At 45.4% G+C, this 22147-nt stretch overlaps 1 protein-coding gene across 1 annotated transcript; it reads left to right on the forward strand.

The window, feature by feature from the left end:
• Positions 1-6344: 6344 nt before the first annotated feature.
• Positions 6345-7286, forward strand: LOC106722642 (olfactory receptor 8S1-like). The gene has a single exon (XM_014523642.1). The coding sequence runs from the start codon at positions 6345-6347 to the stop codon at positions 7284-7286; it is 942 nt and encodes a 313-aa protein (XP_014379128.1).
• Positions 7287-22147: the final 14861 nt, after the last annotated feature.

Here is a 22147-nt window from a genome sequence, read left to right on the forward strand (position 1 = left end):
AGACTGAAAACAAGCATGTCAAAGCCTGTATCACAATGCACTGATAAATAGAAACACAGGAACTCATGAGTAAATGCTCCCAGGCAGGTACTTTTATGTGTAGAGAAGCTGGGGCTAAAACTGCTCTTGTTTCCTGAGGCCCTGCAATGGGCCACTGCTACCACCAGGGGGAGTTCCAGGCCTCCTCTGGATGCTAGCCCAGGAGCTGGCACGGAGCGTCAGACCAAAGACAGCTGCCCCATACCCCCTTGGACATTGCTCCATGCCCCCTTGGAGCTGCCTGCTGCCAGGTTTGGGGCAATGTCCCCCTGCCCCCGCAGCAGAGAGCTCCCAGCTGTGGCTGCAGGAGAGGGGCAGATCACAGCTCTCTCCCCAATCCACCAGTGGAGCAGCTAGCAGTGATCATGGAGCTGGGTAGAGAACAGGCTCACCACCAGGGAGTTCCTGGTGTTGGCTCCATGTCTGTGGGGCTGGCACTGTGAGATCTTTATCTCAGCCCCCAACCCGCCATTTCCCAAACACAGTGGTGTAGGGCGGGTTGGGAAACAGTAATCTCCTAGACCCTGCTGCCCAATCGTGATCTCATAGTGGGGGGCTGAAAGCTTCCTACTGCCAGGGAAGGGGGACATAATTGCCACCTGTGTGTCTGGAGGAGTGCAATTTGTGGGTGGGCCAAAAGCTCCATGTCCACATGGACCAAAAGCTCTCTTGGGGGCCAGAAGGGCCTGGCCCCACATGCTGTGGCTTAGTGCCTCCCCCCCCCAACACACCACTGGCACACACAGCGAAAAAAACCCCTGCTTCAGTCCGGGGGGGCACACAGCACACCACTACCCACCCCCTCCCTGTGCTGCCCCCAGCATTTTGGGGGTCCAGTCTCGGGGGGGGGGGTGCTGTGCCACCCCCAGTCACCTCTGGCCACCTGGGCTCTGGTGGCAGAGCCCAGTCTGGCAGCAGGCAGCTCTTGGGACCAAGAAGCAATCTCCCACCCGCTGAGGGCCAGATGACTGGGAAAAGATTTGCTCCCAGTCGAGCATCTACACAAGCACTACTGCACGTTTAGTAATCACAAGTAAATTTGCTCTTTCCATTTGCAGATAGAAAGTTTGCTCATGTTTAGCAAGCTTTGCTGCACAGTAAGCATGTGCATGTGTAGTCACACATGCTTACTGCCCAGTAAACTATGCTACTTTGCAGTAAAGTGTCTTGTGTAGACACATCTGCAATGACACTATGAGAGGCAGACATTACAGTCATGGCCCTCTCGTGTATCTCAGCTGATACATTTTAGGACCAAAGCGGGTGTGTGCAGCACCACGCTAAGGTGGTTACACAGCATCTAGTCCAGGAGGTAGCATGGAGGAAGCAGGCACAGAATGACTGCCCCCAGCACTGTGAGGTGCCATACCACATGCAAATTTGCAGGCCCATCATATTAAGATGAGATAAAATCCCCAAACTGGAAATTTCCTTCAGGTTATGGGGCAGTTCTTTTCTCTGTGACCAACCTGGGCTGTGTGCTAACTTTACTATCATATCTATTTGTAACAGTTTTTTTTTTCTTTTTTTCTCTCTCTTAATATAACTCATAGGGATAGAAGGAATTTGCCTCAAGACCAGATCCCAAAGGGAGCAAACATTCTTTCTTAGGAACTAATTGGTCACCTGGGCATCAGAAAAAAAAAACAAATACAGCTGTTGATATAGAACTGATGTGCATACATAACATTCATTTCTGTTCTGAAATCTCCCACCCATAAGATATCAGATTCTCTTGTTCTGGAAAGCAGGTTACCAATTTTTAATAATAATTCAGGTATGAAATAGATGTATGCTCTCTCTCTCTCCCTCCCCCTCATTCTTACAGGACAGAAGAATAAAGTAGCAAGCATTAACTTCTCATATTTCCAGGAATTTGTTTCCACTCTTAGGTGAGTTTCTCCTATTGTATTTCCATATAATATGAAATATTCATTTGAAATCATATTGTAAATGCAGTCATGGAGAGGCAGTGTGTCCCACCTCTTCCCCAGTGGCTTAAAAACTGAGATTTTCTGTGGGAGCAACAAAACACACACACACAAGAATAAAAAGGGCTTACAGAGGGGATTTTTTTTTTTTGCCATGAGGTTACATAGTGGGGGGCATAAATATCTCAGAGAAGAAAAGTCAAAATTGAGTTTCTTAATAATTCTCCACATTCTTTCACTCAGAAATGAAATGAACATGCTTGCGACTTCCTTAAAGTTAGTATTTTTTAATTTATTTTTCCTGAAAAGCTCTGCTGTTCAGTTAGGTTACTTCATGTACCCTATGATTTTAATGTATTTGCTGGTCACAGGGTGAACTTCTCATTTTCCAATTAGAGCTTTTTGGAAGGCTCATGACATTCCTTCTTTACTGCAGCAGGCAATTATAATTCTACCTCCTCCAATGTCTCACACTATATCTCCTAAGATGCCTTTCCTGGAATTTGCACTGTTTCATCTACCATCAGGTTCTGTTGTTTTATAGGATGTCCTCTCTCCTCTGATGTACAGTGAGTGTCATCACGCTGTTTTAGACTATCGCTGTGAAAAAAAGAACCCTTCTCTATGACCAACAGTGGTAGTTGCAGACTTTAGATTAGCCTAGAAATAAGGGTTTTTAACATCCAGGAGGATCAAGTAGTAGGACTGGAGTGTTATGTAGCTGTGATGGTCCAAAAATTGTCATAGGCAAGCCATTTTTTTATATGTATGATTGGTTGTAGAATCTCAATTTTTGGAGGTTTTTTTTTTTTTTTTTTTTAAGATTCATCTAGATAAAGCTTTTACTGGGATGATGTACTTGGGGATGGTCTTGCTTTGAGGTGGGCATAGGATGTGATGACCTCCTGAGGTCCCTTTCAACCTACTTTTTTCTATGAATTTATAAGTATATGATTGGACCAGTTTTATAGTTGGGAGACCTGTTGAACTAGCTTTCAGGCATTAAGTGCTCTTCCTCATGAAATTTGATGCACAAAATATTAACCAACACCTCTCCACACTATGCAGGTAGTCCAATAAAAAGATACCACAAAAAGGCCTTGCCTCTAGGAGAATCATACCAAGTCCAGAAAGCAGCATAGACTGATCAGGAGTGAGTGACATTGCATTTGGTTCAAGAAAAAAAATCACTGTAGTTTATGATAAAAATAGATCCAGCTTTCACACAGTCCAGTATTTTGTACTATTTCAGATTTAAAAATAAAGGAGTTAATAGGGTAAAATGAACCTAATATTCACACTCCTAAAAAGAGAAGAAAGAAAGGAAAGGCAAAGAAGGAAGGTGGAGTAGCCTCTGGCTCTGGAAAACCAGCCAGAGGAAAAAAAAAAATGTCAGAGTCAGATACCTACTACTAAGAATGTACTGTCAGTACCTCATATCTTTTGCCCCACAGGATAGCTGGAATAGGAGTGGTAACCCATGGCTCTCTCTCTCTTTTGGATCTATTTCCATCTTGGTGATCCACCGTCTTTCCAGTTCCCACCCATCATGGCCCCACATATCTTTCCTTGTTGGCTTCCCAAGAGATCAGTGTCAAGGGAAGGGTGCTTGGTTCAAATCCTGCCAGAATGACAGGCACAATAAATTGATCCCACCACACCTTTTACCAAGTCCTAATGATTTGGCTATTGGGCTACCAAGTGAGAGAACTCTCCTCCTCCTTCAGTATCAAGCCATATTCTTGATGTCAGTTTTTCTCCTGTTACACTATTGGTAACCACTTTGCATTTATGCACCAACTTGGGAAATCCTGTCTTGCCTTCCAGGTGAAACAGAATCTCAAATCTGCAGTGCAGCTATATTTGGAAATGTAAGCAGTCCTTAGATAACTTATAATTAAATGGATTTTAATTCTCAGAGTTAGAATTTGGCCATCACTTGTCCTGAAGTAGCTGTAATAGGACTTCTTCAGGTAGTACAAAGGGCACTGATTCCTTCAAGAGGCAGCTCTGTCAGGAACTGTGCGTGAGAGAAGGTGCAAATCAAGGGAATTTCTCTCACTACTTGAAAGGTTTGAGAACAATTGGTCTCAGGTTTGTTTGTTTGTTTTACCACTGTGTAAGTATACAAACACTCCATTCATTTGAAGTACCCATTGTGGTAGGCCAGTAGGGGGTGCTCCTGTGCTGAGCTGCCCGCCTCATCTGCACCTGGCCAAAAAACAAGATTTGGATGCCTCCCCAGGGGTACCAACTTATGTCCAACCCCCTTCTTGGAGCACACCTACAAGCCTGTGGTACTGCTGTCACTAACCGGACTCGGGTCTTTGTTTAGACCCTGTGCTGCCCGGGATACAGAGACCCTGTAGACCTAAGGGTTGCTTAACCCCAGCAGAATATATCAGCGTGCTTCTTGTAGCCTGAAACAAAGAAAATGGCCTCCCTTAGTCAGCTGAGTAAAGGGAGGAAGAAGGCCTGCCCAATCCCTCTTAAGCATGTACAACAAGGTTGGCTATAATGGATCGCTTTACTGGGTAGAGAGGGTAGGTATGGGGAGGGGGACAAGTGAGAGAAGTAGCAAAAGAATAACCCTGAGCAAACAGAAGTGGCTTGGTAGCCTTTTGATATGCGGCTAAAGTACATTAAACTAAGTTCTTAGTTACATTTCTGGTAAGTTACTCACTTCCGGATCCAGCAAATAATGGAGAGCTGAGGAGGTCCATGTTTCTGTGTTTGTGATTTAAAATGTCCACCTGTCTTCTTCCTGCAGGGATCTTCTTAAATATTCCTCCTTACCTCACCACCTGGACCCAGACGGGGACAATTTTTATTTGATGCCAGCCAATCAATTTGAAAAACATCAGTTACCTAATGGACTGACATGGGCTTAAGCCCCTGCCCCCATGTCATGAGGTCAGAGCTGCAAACAATAGAGGGGTTAAAACCACATCCTCTTACCTGAGGCTAGTCACGTCTGCAGTAATCTGAGGGAACCATGTTGACAGACACATGAGAGAGAGAGGGGAACAGACAGCCCAAAATGTGAGGAGGCTGGGATGGAGTACTTTCACACCCATATTAATGAAGTAATGGCTAGGGGTGTGTGGAATGGGCCATATTCAATTCAGATTTGGCCTGAATTAGGAACAGTGATTCAATTAGTTGATTCAGATCACTGCCCTGATTCAATTTGGCTGAATCCAAATCTAAGGATTTGATACCGATTCAGAGAATCAGCAATTTGGCCATAGACACAGCTTTAAATGTTTTTTCTACATACCCTGAGGTACCAGGCACAAACACACATACCCTTGTGGCTCAGTGATCAGCTGTGGAAGGACCCTGGGTGCCCCCCCAGATCCAGGAGGCACCAGTCCCCAAGCCAGGGAGAACGCAGGGGGGGCTCCTCTGCGCACTCCCCAGTGGAGCCAGAAGTAGACTGGAAGTGCTTCTGGTCCACTTCCGGGCCTGCTGCTGAGCACGCTGGGGGGCCCCCTGTGCTCCTGTGGAATGCTCCATCCTCCTCAGTATCGCAGCACTCACAAGCCACCATGTACTTCGAGGTATGTAGGAAAAGCATTTAAAGCTGTGTCTATTTCTGAATCTCCAAATCAATTCAGAGGGTTCCAATTCAATTTGGAGAGATTAAAGGGTCTCCTGATTCAATCTGGATTCAGAGATTTGGCCAACAAATTGGGCCAAATCTCTGCCAAATCAAATGAGGGACCAAAGCTTCGCACAGCCCTAGTAATAGCCACTTAATTTTTAAGATGTAACTAAAATTTTCTATTGAAATAGCCACCGCTGAGATACTATAAAGATGTGCCCTTTGAAACACTCTATGTCTACCAGATTAGGATACTGTCATCATAATTAAAGAACACTATTAGTTTGTTTTTTGTTTTTTAGTGATACATTGCTTATAGCCAAAAAAAAGAAAGAAACATAAAACAGGAGAAAAATACATAATCTCTCTCTCTCTCTGACCTTCTCTCCCTCCCTCTCTATTCCTCTCCACATGCAGTTCTCATGGAGAATACATATAATTCCTTTCAAGATTTGTTCAGACATCATTAGGGAGGAATCAGGAGGCAAATTTTATTTAACATAAATCAGCTTAACAAGAAACTGAAGACAAGAATAAAACCAAAAATCTGAGAAAGCTGATTGTTTTTTCATTAATGATAATCTCCTCATCAGAAATCAATTTTTCATTGAATGATATTTAGAAACACTGAGGTTTAGTTTGAATGACAAAATGTTCTATATAAAGATATCCTAATTCATAAATGCAGAAATACCCCTTCTTCATGGCAATGGTTTTATTTATGTATTTGTTTATTTCTTCTTCCAGGTCAAAGGTCTGGTGAACAAATGACCATGAAGAACCAAACCACTATCAGATTTTTTCTTCTGTCAGGTGTTTCTAGTGACCCACAGATCCAGCCTTTTCTTTTTTTTCTGTTTCTACTTATATACCTAGTAACTGTTGTGGGGAATGGAACCATCATGGTGGTGATAAAAGCAGATGCTCACCTTCACACCCCTATGTATTTTTTCCTATTTCATTTATCCTACCTGGACATTTGCTTTTCTTCAGTCACTGTCCCAAAGATGCTGCAGAATTTCTTGGCTGAGAGGAAAACCATTTCATTCCCTGGTTGCATTGCCCAAATGAGCATTATTCTTCTTGTGGGCTGTGCAGAAGTTTTCATGCTATCAGTAATGGCCTTTGATCGATATGCTGCCATCTGTGACCCACTGCGTTATTTTGGGACCATGAATAACCAAGTACGCATAAGACTCGTGGGTGGTGCATGGCTTATCACTATAGTTTTTGCACTGATAAATACTGCTCCTGTGTTAAATTTACATTTCTGTGGTCCCACGGAAGTGAATAATTTCAGCTGTGAGTTCCCATCTCTATTACAACTGTCCCGCACAGAGACCTTCATCAGTAAGATGACATTTCTCACTACAACTATGCTTGCAAGTTTGACCTCCTTCTCCATCACCCTGGTCTCTTACATCTGCATCATCTCCACTATCTTGAAGATACGCTCTGCTGAGGGTAGAGGCAAAGCCTTCTCTACCTGCAGCTCCCACCTCACTGTGGTTGTTCTGTATTATGGGGCTGCTTTGTTTCGGTATCTGAGACCCAGCTCATCCTCTTCAGTGGCTCTTGACAGACTCTTCTCAATCCAATGCAGTATTTTAACTCCCATGTTAAATCCTATCATCTATAGCCTGAGGAACAAGGAGGTAAAAGCAGCTCTGGGGATTATCCTGGGGAAAATTAAAAACCTGTGTATGTAATACAAGATTTGAAAAATAATGTTTTAGGTTAACAGGAAATGAGTCTTTAAAATTCCTGATATCATATATTTGGTTTGTGACAGAAGAACACTACAAATGAGATATACTTTAGCCCTATTTGTTGTTTGCAATCTGGGAAGTTCCCCAATCCTCAATAGACTTCTCATGTATGGAAAGCAATCTCTGGGTATTTTAGACCATCTTCAGGTGGGCCTGACACATACAGGGCTGGAGAATCCAAAAAAAATGTCAGTGTGTTCAACAACTTTGGGAATGGCTGAAACTCCTAGGAACATTCACCCAGGAAAATCTCTACACCATACAATAGGTTCAGAAGGAATATTATAAGAAAAATGCCCAACTTTGGTTATACAAACCAGGGAACAGGTTTCTGTTATCACAAAGTGGAAATTAAGCATTTAGCCAAATAAGAGGTGTCCTATGAGGTTATGAGATGAGTTGGGGAGATGGTTAAAACGTTTTAAGACCAGAAGTCAGAGATGTATTATCACCAGGAAGTCCCTAAAGCAGTCCTTCCACTCTAAACTCCAACTTCTACTTCATCACTAAGTAAGTGGAATCCTATTCCACCCTGCTTGAATCTCTGAAAAATGATCAATTGGTCAACTTTTATAACATGTGTTCATGTTAGTTATAAGATTTCATTATATAAAATATTTGCAACAACTCATGTTCCTAGAGGGGTTCTCAAAATACATTTTACGTACATTGAGATAATCAAGTTTCTGAGAAATTTCAAGTGTAGCATGTCAGGAACATGCCAGAAATTAACTTTTCATCCTCAATGGATGTGTGTACATGGTGCATTAATACAATTTTTTTTTAATGGGCATTCAATTTAGTACCTCCATTTTTCGGTACTAAAGTAATGTGAATTAGGCCACCTTCATGAGCAGTAATCAATGCATAGTAGGGCTGTGTGAAATAACACCGTTTTGTTTTGACTTTCATTTCACAGTTTCAATAGGACAGTGTTTCATTTTGAAAGCACTGTTCCGTTTCATTTCATCAGAACTGTTTTGCTGTTTTGACGTTTCATCCATAAACTATAATGGGGAAGCACAAAACTGCCATATAACTTTGTGATTTTTTTTGCAGATTTGGATGAAAAACAGCAGGGATGGTAGCCCCTGCTGAGGTCATGAAGCCTGCCAGCTTTCAAGGATATAGGTGTAGGGGTTTCTGGGAAACTACATCTCAAGCTGCTGACAAGCAAAACTCGTGACATGTGACTGTGTGCATGTGTTAAGGTGTGCCCTCACTGGTGCTGGGGCCTCTACACAACATGTTAGTGTGCCCCAATGAGGCCTCTTCCTCCTCTACAGCCTCAGCCTGGCCCACCACTTTAAATAACAACAGGTAATAATTACTTGGTGAACAGCACAGTAGAACCAGCAGCATCTCAGGAAGCCAAAATGTCACAGAGCCTTTCTTTACTCTCCAGCAGCTGCCAGATAACTCTCCCTGCCAACCCTAGCCCTGGGGCTTAGATGTGCCCAGGGCCCTGCATCCTTATGGTCAGGTGCTAGGGGTGTTGGTCTATGGACATGGCACTAGCAGACAAGGTCCTTTGGGTCAATCTAATCTGGTATATTTTAGCAGACCAACTGGATAATTACAGAACTATATCTTAGCAAGATTTTGGGTTGAAAAACCTTTAATCAGCCTGAGGAAGCACCTTCAGTTTGTGTGTGTGCTTTCCCTGGATGGAAGTAATAGTAAAGAAGCCAGAGGCTGGCATGGAATGCAGGCAAGAAAGCCAGTCAGTGAAAATGGAAAAGGGTTTTTCAACCCGAAAGCTGGCAACCCAGGCAGCTAAGCTGAGCTCACCCAGAGCCTCACAACTGCACTGCAACCAGAAAGCCTCAGGCCAGACACAGACGTGATGTATCTGGGCTTTCCCCATCCAGGACTGTGTGCGTGTGCCGCCAGCAGAGTGCAGTTTTAATGGTCATGCCCAGGACCTTGGGTCTCCTCACTCCCTATAGCCCCAGCCCATACCTCCAAGTTCATTTTGGCACAGAAGCACAGTAGGGACATGTTCTTCCTCCGCTGGCTGGTGATGCAGTGAGTGCCCCCTCCAGCTCTGAGAGTGGGGCATTAAATGTTTTTAAAAAAATGGAAAATGGAAATAGGTGTGGATGGAATGAGGAGGGTGGCATTTACTCTGTCTAAACATGGAGCTTGGGAACCCCCAGCAATGGGAGGTTCACCTTAAGGAACACCAGCTGCTCCACCAAACCAGAATCAAAGCAGGTGTGGTGGGGTGTCACTATATGCCCAGCAAAGCTGAACACCCTCACTCAGAACACTGGTCAGTGGACAGGACAGGTATTCCCAGGCAACTGTGGCCAGATCCAGTCACATCTGGCTGTGGCTTTTTCCGTAGGGCAAGGGGTCGCACAGCAGCAGCTCCACATCCTTGGCGAGATAGGCAGTCACCAAGGCCTGAGCACTGCCTGCCTGATGGTGGGGTCTAGTGGCTCTGGACCCCACAATGGAAGCCATGCCCTTGGCAGCTTGCCCAGTAGGGCAAGGGGTCGCACAGCAGCAGCTCCACATCCTTGGCGAGATAGGCAGTCACCAAGGCCTGAGCACTGCCTGCCTGATGGTGGGGGCTAGTGGCTCTGGACCCCACAATGGAAGCCATGCCCTTGGCACACATTGGTAGCACCTGCGGTGGAGGAGGAGACTGCCTGGTGGATGGTGTGCTAGCATGGGACAGTGGATCCCCCTCTTCCATGTCCCCCTGCCTCCACCTTTATGGCTCCCTGACTCTCTTCACCAGCATCACCATCCACTGATTCAGGCTTTGGCTGCTGCATACACTGCCCTTCACCCTCGGGTCACACACGGCAGCCAGCACTTGAAACATTTCAAAACTTTCAAAATGTTTTGACTGCTCTAGTTTCATTTCAAGGCTTATTTTGAAGCCCTTTGTTTCATTTCAATGTTGCTGTTTTGATCTTGACATGAGTCAAAATAGAGCCGAAATGAAACAGATGGAGAAATTTTGCACAGCCCTAATGTAGACGGTTTTGAAGTAATGTTTAATGCGTACTGACCTATTTTACTGTACATTAGCATAATCACACTTTTGTGTCACTTTAGTGAGCAGTAAAATAGGGTAGTATGTATTAAAGTACATAGGTAGACATGCCATCCCAATGACACTTTCATCACTATCCCCTGCCCCATGTGCTGCTTTGCTTCCTGCATGATGTAATGCTCTGAAAATCTGCTTCCTTCCTTATCTGCCACTGTAGTGCCTGTTCCCCCAGTCTGCAACACCCACAGAGGGTGCCTCTGCCATGGGTTGGCCACATTTGCTCTTAGTAGAACACACTAGACTAGTGCAATTGCCCAAGAAGTGCGAGGCATCACTTTCTTTTTATCCTTTGTGAGACAAGCCACAAACCCATATCTCCCACAAGACTGTCTTCATCATCAGATCATAGGCTGCTGATCATGGATAGTAATGGTGGCATTGCTGTCAATCATCTTAATTAAAGAACTTCATTTTTCAGAATTAAAAAGAGTCTCTCTTTAGCCTAGCTTTCAACTGTGATGGCAGGATACCAAGGTCACCTGCTCCAAATACTATTTATTATAAAATTTAATAACTGTTTTAGGGACTATGTAGAATAGACTTTGTTATCATCTAACAGGTCAAACACTGGTGTGGTAGTCACCCCCAAGGAGCCATTTGGATCTTGCCTTGATTGCCCCTTTGGTCCTCAGTGTCCCAACCTCTTGTCTTGCCTGCAATACATTCTTGTTATAGTTGGATAGGGAATCAAGCCCCTGAAGACTCAAATATATCTGTGTAAATGGAGAAAGCCAGGAATTAGTATTTGGAGAATTTTGGGGAATATTCCCATAAACATGGGAAGCTGGGGGACATCTCCATAAGTGCAAAACTGTGGACTATCCATGTAGAAGTGTGAAAAAACCATACTGTCTCTGGTTATGAACATGCACCCTGAGATTCACCGTGGCATGTCTCCGTAAGAGGAGAAAGCAGAGCAGAAGTTCTAGGGGTGTTAAGGACATGATCCTGTGTGGGAATTCCTGGTGTGTAAGGAATTCAGCCCTACAATACCCAGGGAACATGTTGCTCATTGTCCCAGAGCATGAATGAGCAAGAGAATGGGTGACATGCATTTCAACCAACTCGACTATGACACCTCCTGGTACAGTTGATCTGCCTCGTTTAGTAACGTCTTTCTTTATCCTATGATAAACTGAATGGATTGGGACAAAAGGCAAGAGACGTATTTGCTGGGACCAGATGTGTGGGCTATAGCGGCAGCATTGTCAGTGTCACTAGCCATTAGAGAAAGTATGTGGATATACAAATAAAACAACCAACCAACCAACCAAAATTACACCAAAAATGTTTAGGAGGTGGAAAGTGAAAACAAATATTTCAAAGCCTGTCACAGTGCTCTGAGTAATGCAAACACAGTGGCTGAATAAAGATGTACATATCCACAACGTGGTATTCCTTCATTAGTTATGTCTGCACATTGTACACTCTCCTTTCCTGCATGGAGAATTCTTATGAATGGTTTCAGTATCTTAGAAGAGTGGTACACTGAGAATAGTGCACTCATTATGTCACTATGTAAGGGAGACATTGCAGTTATAGCCCCCTCTTATATCTGGTACCATTGCACAAGATATCATACACTTTCAAGAATGTGCTCACAATCCAATGATTTCCTCTCTCAATCACACTACAGAGTCACCACTTCCTGCACTATCATAAAACATTAAGCAATGAGGTCAGACTGACAGATATCCCAATGTAGGAGATATCAGGTAATGCAGTCGCCAGTGTCCTAGACAAAATCTCTCATGCCTCCCTGTACATTTCCCCAAATTTTCTGGTGCCATGGCATCAATGCAGCTTTGCAGCTGATTTGGTGGTCTCAGAAAACTCTTACTGTAAATTTTCTCCTTCTGGGATCTTTATATTCCCACTCTTGTCAAGTTGCTAATTTCTCATCCTTCAGAAGTATCTGGACTTCGGCCACTGCTTTCTCCTCCTTCCGCTTATCCAGCCATAAACAAACTTATCTTTGCTCAACCCTCTTCTTACTCAGAGTTGTCAAAGTAACTGGGCTAGTTTCAGTTACAACAGCAGCAGAACTGCAGTTCTTTCTTTCCCAGTCAAACGAGCTGTCATTATGTTGTTACTCCACCCAGGAAAGAGGAAGCTATCGGCAATGCTATCAACACATGTTCCTAGAGGGTTCATTCAAAACAGTTTAATTCACAGCAAAAAATTAATAAAAAGGTCACATACTTTTTTTTGTTTGTTTTTTTAAACACCCCTTCTCCAAATTACTACCAAAAAACAAACAAAATAAAAAAATCCCAACATTTTCCACTTACTTCAGTGGTGGCCAACCTTTTTGGCAGGCAAGCCACAGATTAGCTATTCACCCTCCCCAAGTGCCACTCATCCCTTTCCTCTTCCTATCCTGATACTCTACATTTTCTTTCCTTCCCCGTGGTCACTGACCAATCTGCTGCTGTGATCTCCGCTTCCCTCCTTATCTGCTATTGTCTTGCCTGTTCCCTCAGTATGACCCATAACAAACACAGAGGATGTCTGTGCCAGAGGTTGGGCACCTTTGGTCTTATTGACCAGACTAGACTACAGCATTTGACCAGGAAGTGTGAGGCACCAATTTATTTTTCTCCTTTGCCAGAGAATACAAAAACCCATCTCTCCCACACGAGGTTCTTCTACTGTATGTACATGTTAAATAATATAGTTTAAATTGCCTAGTTTGGACCGCCTTAGTCAGCATTAATTTTAATCTTCATTCAATGAGGATTAGTTAATTCAGATTGCAGACAATTTATATTTGGACTACAGATGTTCACATGTATATAGTGATGGCTTTAGTTCAGATTAAATGTAGAAAAAACATAATGCATATAAAACAGCCTTCATCATCAGATAATAGGCCACTCAAAGGTATAAATGGCAGCATTTTTCTTAACCATCTTGATAAAACAACTTCATTTTGCAAAATTCTAGAGTCTCTCTCCAGCCTAGCAGTCTACATGATGAAAGAATACCAAGGTCACCTGCTCAAAAGACTAATTATCTATCCTATTTAATGCGTCTTTCAGGGAATATGTAGGAATAGAACTTCTCATGGTGTAGCAGGTCTGATGCACCGGCATCAAAGTCACCCCCTAGTGGCCACTTGGATCCTGCCTTGCTCACCCCTTCTGGCCCATCATGGTTCCAAGCTGTTGGCTTTCCTGCCATGCCTTGGTGTTATAATCAAAGAGGGAGTTAGCCGATATAGGGCAGGGGAGTTTCTCATCAGGTCTTAGGTCCTTCTCTGGACTGAGGCCTTCTGGCCTTGGTCTACTGTTTTCTGGATGGGCCCCTCCACCCACAGTCTACTGTCCCAGGACCTTAGCGTCTCAGACTTCAGCTCCTGCCTTGTCCTCATGGGATCCGAGTCCCTCAGCTTCTGTCTTGCTCCTTGCAGGCTTCTGGACCCTCAGACATGGTTTCACCCCTCACAAGCTATTGGATACAGTCCCACCACTTATGCTTTCAGTCTTCTCATCCACATACCACAATAGTTCCACTGAAAGCAGTGCTTCCACCCTTTGAAATTTTTAGCACCTAGGGTGACCATTGCACAATTCTCATGTTGTGTATGCAAGACAGAGACTGGGAGGAGAGAGAACACCAGGAGGAAGAAACGCCGGGTCCTAGTCATCGGGGACTCCCTCCTGCGAGGGCTGGAAGGTCCGATCTGCAGGCCTGACCCCATGTCACGGCAGGTCTGCGTCATGCCTGGGGCTCGGGTCAGGGACATCACGGAGAGGATCCCGGCCTGCATCCGGCCTGCAGACCGGTACCCTATGGTTGTCGTCCATGTGGGTATGAACGACGCGGCAAGAGGCAGCCCTGACCGTATTATGAGGGACTTCGAGGCTCTGGGGACCAGGCTGAAGGAGACGGGGGTGCAGGTGTTTTTTTCCTCTCTTCTTCCGGTGAGGGGGCGGGGACAGAGGCACGGGGCCTGCATTGGTGAGGTCAACCAGCGCTTACGCATCTGGTGCCGCCAGGCAGGCCTTGGGTTCCTTGACAACGACCCATGCTTTCGGGAGCGGGGATTGCTGGGGCGGGATGGGCTTCATCTCTCCCCTAATGGCAAGCGTGTCTTCTCTTCCAGGTTGGCTGATCTCGTACGGCGAGCTTTAAACTAGACTCGCCGGGGGAGGGGGCTGCAGGAAGACGAGGAGACGCCATCAGGGCAAGGGGTGCAAAGGTAAGTAATGGGGGTCTTGCCATCAGGGCAAGGGGTGCAAAGGTAAGTAATGGGGGTCTTGCCATCAGGGCAAGGGGTGCAAAGGTAAGTAATGGGGGTCTTGCCATCAGGGCAAGGGGTGCAAAGGTAAGTAATGGGGGTCTTGCCATCAGGGCAAGGGGTGCAAAGGTAAGTAATGGGGGTCTTGCCATCAGGGCAAGGGGTGCAAAGGTAAGTAACAGGGGTCCTGATGGTCTGGCTAATCAGGGGGTGGGGGGGCACACAGTCTTGCAAGGCCTTAAATGCCTGTACACCAATGCTCGTAGCATGGGGAACAAACAGGAGGAACTCACCCTCAGAATAGCTAGTTCAAATCCAGATGTCGTAGGGTTAACAGAGACATGGTGGGACTCATCCCATGACTGGGCAGTTAACATTAGGGGCTATAGGCTGTACAGGCGGGATAGAGAAGGCAGAAAAGGGAGGGGGGGTGGCACTTTATGTCAAGGAGCACTACACATCCTCTGCCAGCAGTATGGGGTCAGGGGAAGGGCGAGCTGAAGTGCTCTGGGTCAAGATCCAGGGGGGGCAAGGCGAGAGGGATTTGACGGTGGGGGTCTATTACAGACCCCCCAATCAGGAGGAGGAGCTGGACAGGGAATTTTCAGGCCAGCTTGCGGAGACACTAAAAGCAAGGGATGTAGTTGTCATGGGCGATTTTAATTACCCGGACATCTGCTGGGAGGAGCAGTCAGCCGGGACGGACCGCTCCAGGAGGTTCTTGGCCGAGTTGCAGGACCTCCACTTGATTCAGGAGGTGCACAGTCCCACCAGAGGAGATGCTCTGCTGGACCTGGTCCTGGCCGCAGGCGACGACCTGGTAAGAGGCCTCCAGGTTCTTGACCACCTGGGCAATAGTGATCATCGCGTGCTGGAATTCACCATCCAGCGTAGAGTGTCAAGGGCCCGCAGCAAGGTGGTGGCCCTAGACTTCAGGAGGGCCAACTTCAGTGAGATGAGGAGATTAGTGGGAGAGGAACTGGGGTCCTTGAGGGCAGAGGAACTCAGCGTCCAAGAGGAGTGGTCGTTCCTTAAGGAAACGATACTCGGGGCCCAAGGGGTGTCCATCCCGACAAGAAGCAAGGCGGGCAGGAGTGTCCAAAAGCCCCCCTGGCTCACCAAGGGTGTCCGGGAATGCCTGCTTGCCAAAAGGGTGGCGTACGCCCGGTGGAAGGGGGGTGTAATCTCCAAAGAGGAGTATACCTCCTCTGCTCGGGCCTGCAGGCGGGCTGTTAGGAAGGCCAAGGCGGAGATAGAGCTCGGATTAGCGTCCAGGATTAAGGATAACAAAAAGTCCTTTTTCAAATATATTGGGAGGATGAAGAAGGCGCCGGGTAATGTGGGGCCCCTGCAGGATATGCGGGGCAATCTGGTGGTTGCGTCAGAGGATAAAGCGGACCTCTTTAACCAATTCTTCACCTCCGTTTTCTTGTGCAGGGACCGGGACTTCCCTGCTGTGATAGAAGCCGGACGCGAGGGGATCGCCTTCAGACCTCAGGTTGGGGAGGACCGGGTTAGAGAGCTTCTGGAGGGGCTGGACGCGTTCAAGTCAGCGGGTCCGGATGCTCTCCACCCCAGGGTGCTGAGGGAGCTGGCTGGGGTTATTGCAGGGCCCCTGGCACGGCTCTACGAGCGATCGTGGTGCTTGGGCCAGGTGCCAGATGATTGGAAGGTAGCTAATGTGGTCCCCATCTTCAAAAAAGGGAAAAGGGAGGACCCGGGCAATTATAGGCCCGTCAGTCTTACCTCAATCCTGGGGAAACTCTTTGAGAAGATCATCAAGGAGCACATTTGTGATGGGCCGGCATCAGAAATGATGCTCAGGGGCAATCAGCATGGATTTATTAGGGGGAGATCATGTCAGACCAACCTGATTGCCTTTTATGATCAGGTCACAAAGGCCATGGACGCAGGTGTCGCGGTGGATGTAGTCTTTCTGGACTTCAGCAAGGCCTTTGACACCGTCTCTCACCCCATCCTAATTAATAAACTAGGCGACTGTGGCATAGATGCCTACACAGTCAGATGGATTGCAGATTGGCTGAAGGGTCGCACTCAGAGGGTGGTGGTGGATGGATCATACTCGACTTGGGGGGAGGTGGGTAGTGGAGTCCCCCAGGGCTCGGTCCTGGGGCCTGCGCTGTTCAATTTCTTCATCAGCGATCTTGATGTTGGGGTGGAAAGCAACCTGTTTAAATTCGCTGATGACACCAAAATTTGGGGGGAGGTGAGCACGCTAGCAGGGAGAGAGAGATTGCAGAAGGATCTGGATAGGTTACAGGGGTGGGCAAACAGGAACAGGATGTGTTTCAATACGGACAAGTGCAGGGTGCTGCACTTGGGTAGTAGGAACCAGCAGCACACTTATACGATGGGGAGCTCCCTACTTGAGAGCACGGAGGCGGAAAGGGATCTTGGTGTCATTATTGACTCCAAGATGAACATGGGCCGACAATGCGAGGTCATGGTTGGCAGGGCTAACCGGACCTTGTCGTGCATCCACAGGTGCATCTCGAGTAGAGCCAGGGAGGTGATCCTCCCCCTCTATGCGACGCTGGTCAGGCCGCAGCTGGAGTATTGTGTCCAGTTCTGTGCGCCCCATTTCAGGAGGGATGTGGACAACATGGAGAGGGTCCAGAGGAGGGCCACCCGCATGATCCGGGGACAACAGGGCAGACCCTACAGTGAGAGACTGCGGGACTTGAACCTATTCAGCCTCCACAAGAGAAGGCTGAGGGGGGACCTGGTGACCGTCTATAAACTCACTAGGGGGAACCAGAAGGGTTTGGGGGAGACGCTGTTTCCCCTAGCCCCCGCTGGCATAACAAGGAGTAATGGGCACAAGTTGATGGAGAGGAGGTACAGATTGGACATCCGAAAAAACTACTTCACAGTTAGGGCGGCTAGGAGCTGGAACCAACTTCCAAGGGAGGTGGTGCTGGCCCCTACCCTGGGGATCTTTAAGAAGAGGCTGGATACCTACCTGGCTGGACTCATTTGAGTCCCGTTTTTTGTTTAGGGTTCTTTTGTTGTTCTCCCGCCCTGGCGGGGGGTCGGGCTAGAACATCTATTAGGTCCCTTCCGACCCTAAAACTATGAAACTATGAAACATCCTTCCATGGAGGCCTAAATAGCTCCAGATCATACAGTGCAGGCTGTGCTCAGGAGGGGTAGATAAGGATGAGCATAGGAATGTTCCCAGGAACGCATACATCCTTAAACTGTACCTAGCAAGAAATCTTGCCTAGCAGGTGTTTGATGGCAGGTGAGAAGATGGGTCCTTCCATGTTTTAGCCCAAGAGCCTAGTCATTAAGGCACTTGCCCAGAAATCAGTAGACTAAGATTCTAGGTCTCCTGCCACCCAGGAAGGGTCAACCTGCATCACTTTAACTTTGGCTCACAGTGTTCTTAAGTACCTGACCACAGGTTAGACAATATCCAGGGAGGTTTCCTCTCCAACCCCAACCTTTGATAGAGCTACAGTTTGAAAATGTGTGCTAAGTTAGGTGTGTGCAGAGCCACACACCTGTACAGCCATAGAGCAGTCTACTCTGTATGCAAGGTAATTGGGTGGGCAATTACGCACCCACACTGCACAGGATATGACTGCATGGATTATGGAAAAATGGCAATTATGTATCTGGGTGCCACTTGGGTGGGTAAAGTGAAAGGAGTAGTCTTTGGGCTCTGGAAAACAGGATTCACAAGACCTAGACACTTAATGAGATTTCTAAACAAACCAATAGGAAATGCTGAAAACAAGGACATCAATTAAATTCCCTTTAGGTGTGGGGACACATTCTTCAAGTTCTGAAACTACCACTAATATTAAGGGGGAGAGGGGTAGAGACATGTCCTGTCACCCAGGAAGTGGGATCTCTGATTTCCAGGTTACGTTGAACCTGAAGGGAATGAAACTCTTTCTCTGACTAGAGCACTGTTAATCACCAGGTTATTGGCTAAGGTAGTAGAGTAACCTTGCACCTTTCCCACTGGCCTGAATTATTTGCTAGGCCACAAAAAGCACACACGAGGGATGAAGCTTTTGTAGCTTAGTGCTTATGGTACTCAGCTGGCAAAAAGGAGTCATTGGGTCAGTCCTGCTCACAAATCTCTTTCCTATTCTTATCCAGAGACTATTTAATTACAATAGATAAACAGGACTGAAAGCAGGGGTCAAAACCCAGGCATCCCGTTTCAGTGCCGTTGTGCTAAGTAGCACCTCCAGCTGTAGTTTAAAGGAAAGTGATCAGAGATACAGGCCCCTTCTGCCCTTCTGGCCCCTAACTCCAGCATCTTGGCCTGCAAGATAGCCCATCCTCTCTGTCAGAAAAGGTGAAGAGTGGCATCTCCCCTATCTATTAAAGATAGGGTGGCCATCATACAAGACAGTCCAGTTGTCCTCTGTCCTCTACTGATACAAAACTGGACACCTTTATGTCCTCTATTTTTATCTTGAAGAATAGAGGACATAAAGGCATCGGGTCTCATATCAATCGAGGACAGAGGACAGAGTAGCAGAAAACCAAAATGTCCTCTATGATGGCCACCCTAATTAAAGAGCCTAGTGGAAAGGTCTGTCTCCAGGGAAGGGAAGCTGAGGACTTGAGTCCAGTAAGATGGAGGGAGACCCAGAACCCATGTCTCACATTTCCTGAAGGAAGACTCCAATCTTTAGCCTGTTGTCTGGAGCGTAAAAGGCAGTCACCAATGAGAAGCAGACTTAGGTGCTCTGGATATCAAGGGAATGGCAATGGTAGATGCATAGCTTGAGTCGGGGAATGAAGCTCTGAAGTGGACCTGGATTTCAGGAACACTTCCCTCTTTGTCGTTGTTTAAGAAAAGGTACATTCTGCCACTCTGAATCACTCTTCACAGGCTCCTAAGTGTTACTGTTGGTTGTATAAGAATCATAGGTGCCTAGCTACCCTCATCTACACTGGGTGCCTAAACTCTGAGAGTAGTAATGCTTCACTAGTTATACCCATGTGACCAATCAGGATTTCTCTCCAAGTATAAGCATGGCAATAGCCCCAAAGTACTACTACATACACTATCAAATGGCTATGTAGTTTTTACCTGAGACGATATTTCGAGGTATAGTCATAATGGAAAGCCCCAAGATTCCCTGTCATCTCACCAAAGGTGATCTGTAAAAATTTCTCCTTGGATTGTTGATATTGAATACTGGGAATGGGAATCCAACAAAAAAGGACAGTGGTCTTGCCAGGCAGAAATCAGCCTGGTAATGTAAGCGGCTCATGGCAGGACAATACAATCATTCTAAAGATAATGAATATAGGTGTCTCAGCTCATATACTTCAGGGCCAGCTCTGGTGTGTGCAGCACCACACTAAGGTGATTACATAGCATCTGGTCAAGGAGGTAGCATGCAGGGAGCAGGAACAGAATGACTCACCACAGCACTCTGTGGTGCCATATCACATGCATATTTGCAGGCCAAACGCACTACAAGCATAGAAAATCCCAAGTCTGGAAATTCCCTTGAGATACTGGGACAGTTCTTTTCTCCCTGGCATGCTAGGCTGTGGGGTAGCTTTATAACCACGCCTAGTTGGAACAGTTGGTTTTCTTTTAATCTAACTTACAAAAAGAAAGAAAGGGCTTCAGCAACAGCTCCCAAAGGCACCAAGCACTTTTTTAGAATAAATGATTGGCCATTTTGGCAGGAGAAAAAAAATACAGCATTTGATACAGATTTGATGTAAGTACAACAGATTCATTACTGCTCTGTATGTCTCCCACCCATAAGATACAAGATTCCCTTGTTCTGGAAAGCAACAGTCAGTTATCCTATTTAAGTTATTCAAATTTGAAATGGATGTGCAATATCTCTCTCTCTGTTGTCTTTTTCTCTCTGTCTCTTACAGGAGAGAATAACAAAATTTGAAGTGTTAAAATTCCATATTTCCTGAAATCCTGTTTCTACTGTTACGTGAGTTTGTCCTATTGCATTTATATGTAACATGTGATATTGATTTTGAAATTGCATTGTAAATATGGCCGTGTTTCGTTCAGTGTTTCCAGCCTTCTCTCCAATACTTTAAAAACTGTCATTTTCAGAAGCAGCAAAAAAATTAACGTGCTTAAAAAGGGGATTTTTTTTTTTAAACTTTCCTTGAGGTTACAAAGCATTAGGCACAAGGATCCCTGAAAAGAAAGGTCAGTGATGGTTTTTCTAATACTTCCCATATTCCTCCACTGAGAATGGAAATGGATGTGCCCTGGACTTCCTCAAAGTTGTTACTTTTATTTATTTTTAGCTAAAATCTCTGCTGTTCAAATTAGCTACTTTACATACCCTGTAATTTTTAATTTGTCTGTAGGACAAAGATTGTAATTTTCCTCCTTTAGAAAGAAATTTTTGGAAGGACTAGCAGATGCATTCCTTCCTGCACCAGACTATTGTAATTTTTGCCCTAATATCACACGCTATTTCTCCTAAATACTATTTACTGGAAGTTTCACTGTTTCATCTATATGCAGGATCTCTCTTTTTATAGGATAAGGTGCCTTCTCAATTCTGATGTGTAATGAGCATCACCACAGTTTTAAACTATTTCTATGTAAAAAGGAGCCCATCCCTGTGACCAATAGTGATAGAGGCAGACCTTAAATTTATCCTAGAAATAAGGATCTTCAGAGTCCAGAAGGATCATGTAGTAGGATTGGTGTGTTTTGTAACTGTGATGGTCCAAGTAATGTCTCAGAGGCAAGGTTTTTTATTGTTGTTTTTTGTGTGATACCAATTAATGCACCAACTCCATAGTTGGAAGAGATTTTGTTCTAGCTTTCAGACATCAAGTGACCTTCCTTAGACAATATTTTGGGTATAAAGTGGACTAACACCTCTCCAGACTATACAGGTGGTCCACTGAAGATAGAACAAAAAGACCTTGCCTCTAGGACAATCATAACAATTTGGGGAAACAGCAGAGACCGGTCAGAGACTCATTCTCTTGGTGTTTCAGACCAAGAAATGGATTTGGCAATGGAGCTACTAGGTGGGAAAACTCTTTTCCTCCAGCATCACACACATTTTCTTTTATATCAGTTTTTCTCTAATGACATTGTAAGTAACTGTTATGTAGTGATAGGCTTACCCAGGTAGGCCTATCTTGCCTGCAGGGCAAAATAGAATCTCAAATCTGCGTGAATGCTAATAATGTCACCTATAAAGCTTCCTTTGGACATGAAAGCAGTTTTTTTAATAAGATTAAATGGAATTATATTCTCAGACTTAGAATGTAACAGTCACTTTTCTTTCAGAGATGTAATATGATTTCTGCAGGTAGTCTAAGGGGAAACTGAGTCCTTCAAGGGTCAGTTCTGTCAGGAATCATGCTTGTGTAAAGTTACAAATCAATGGAAGTATTTTCAATATAAGTAGAGTCTGTGAAAAACTGGACTAAGTTTTTTTGAATGCTCTATAACTATGGGGGAATAAAAACATTCGGTTCATTTGC

This window comes from Alligator sinensis, unplaced genomic scaffold, assembly GCF_000455745.1.
Source record: "Alligator sinensis unplaced genomic scaffold, ASM45574v1 scaffold174_1, whole genome shotgun sequence".
In the NCBI taxonomy this organism is placed as follows: domain Eukaryota; kingdom Metazoa; phylum Chordata; order Crocodylia; family Alligatoridae; genus Alligator; species Alligator sinensis.

What these genes read in the sequence shown, in the direction of transcription:
- LOC106722642 (XM_014523642.1), top strand. Translation starts at nt 6,345, where the DNA reads ATGACCATGAAGAACCAAACCACTATCAGATTTTTTCTTCTGTCAGGT.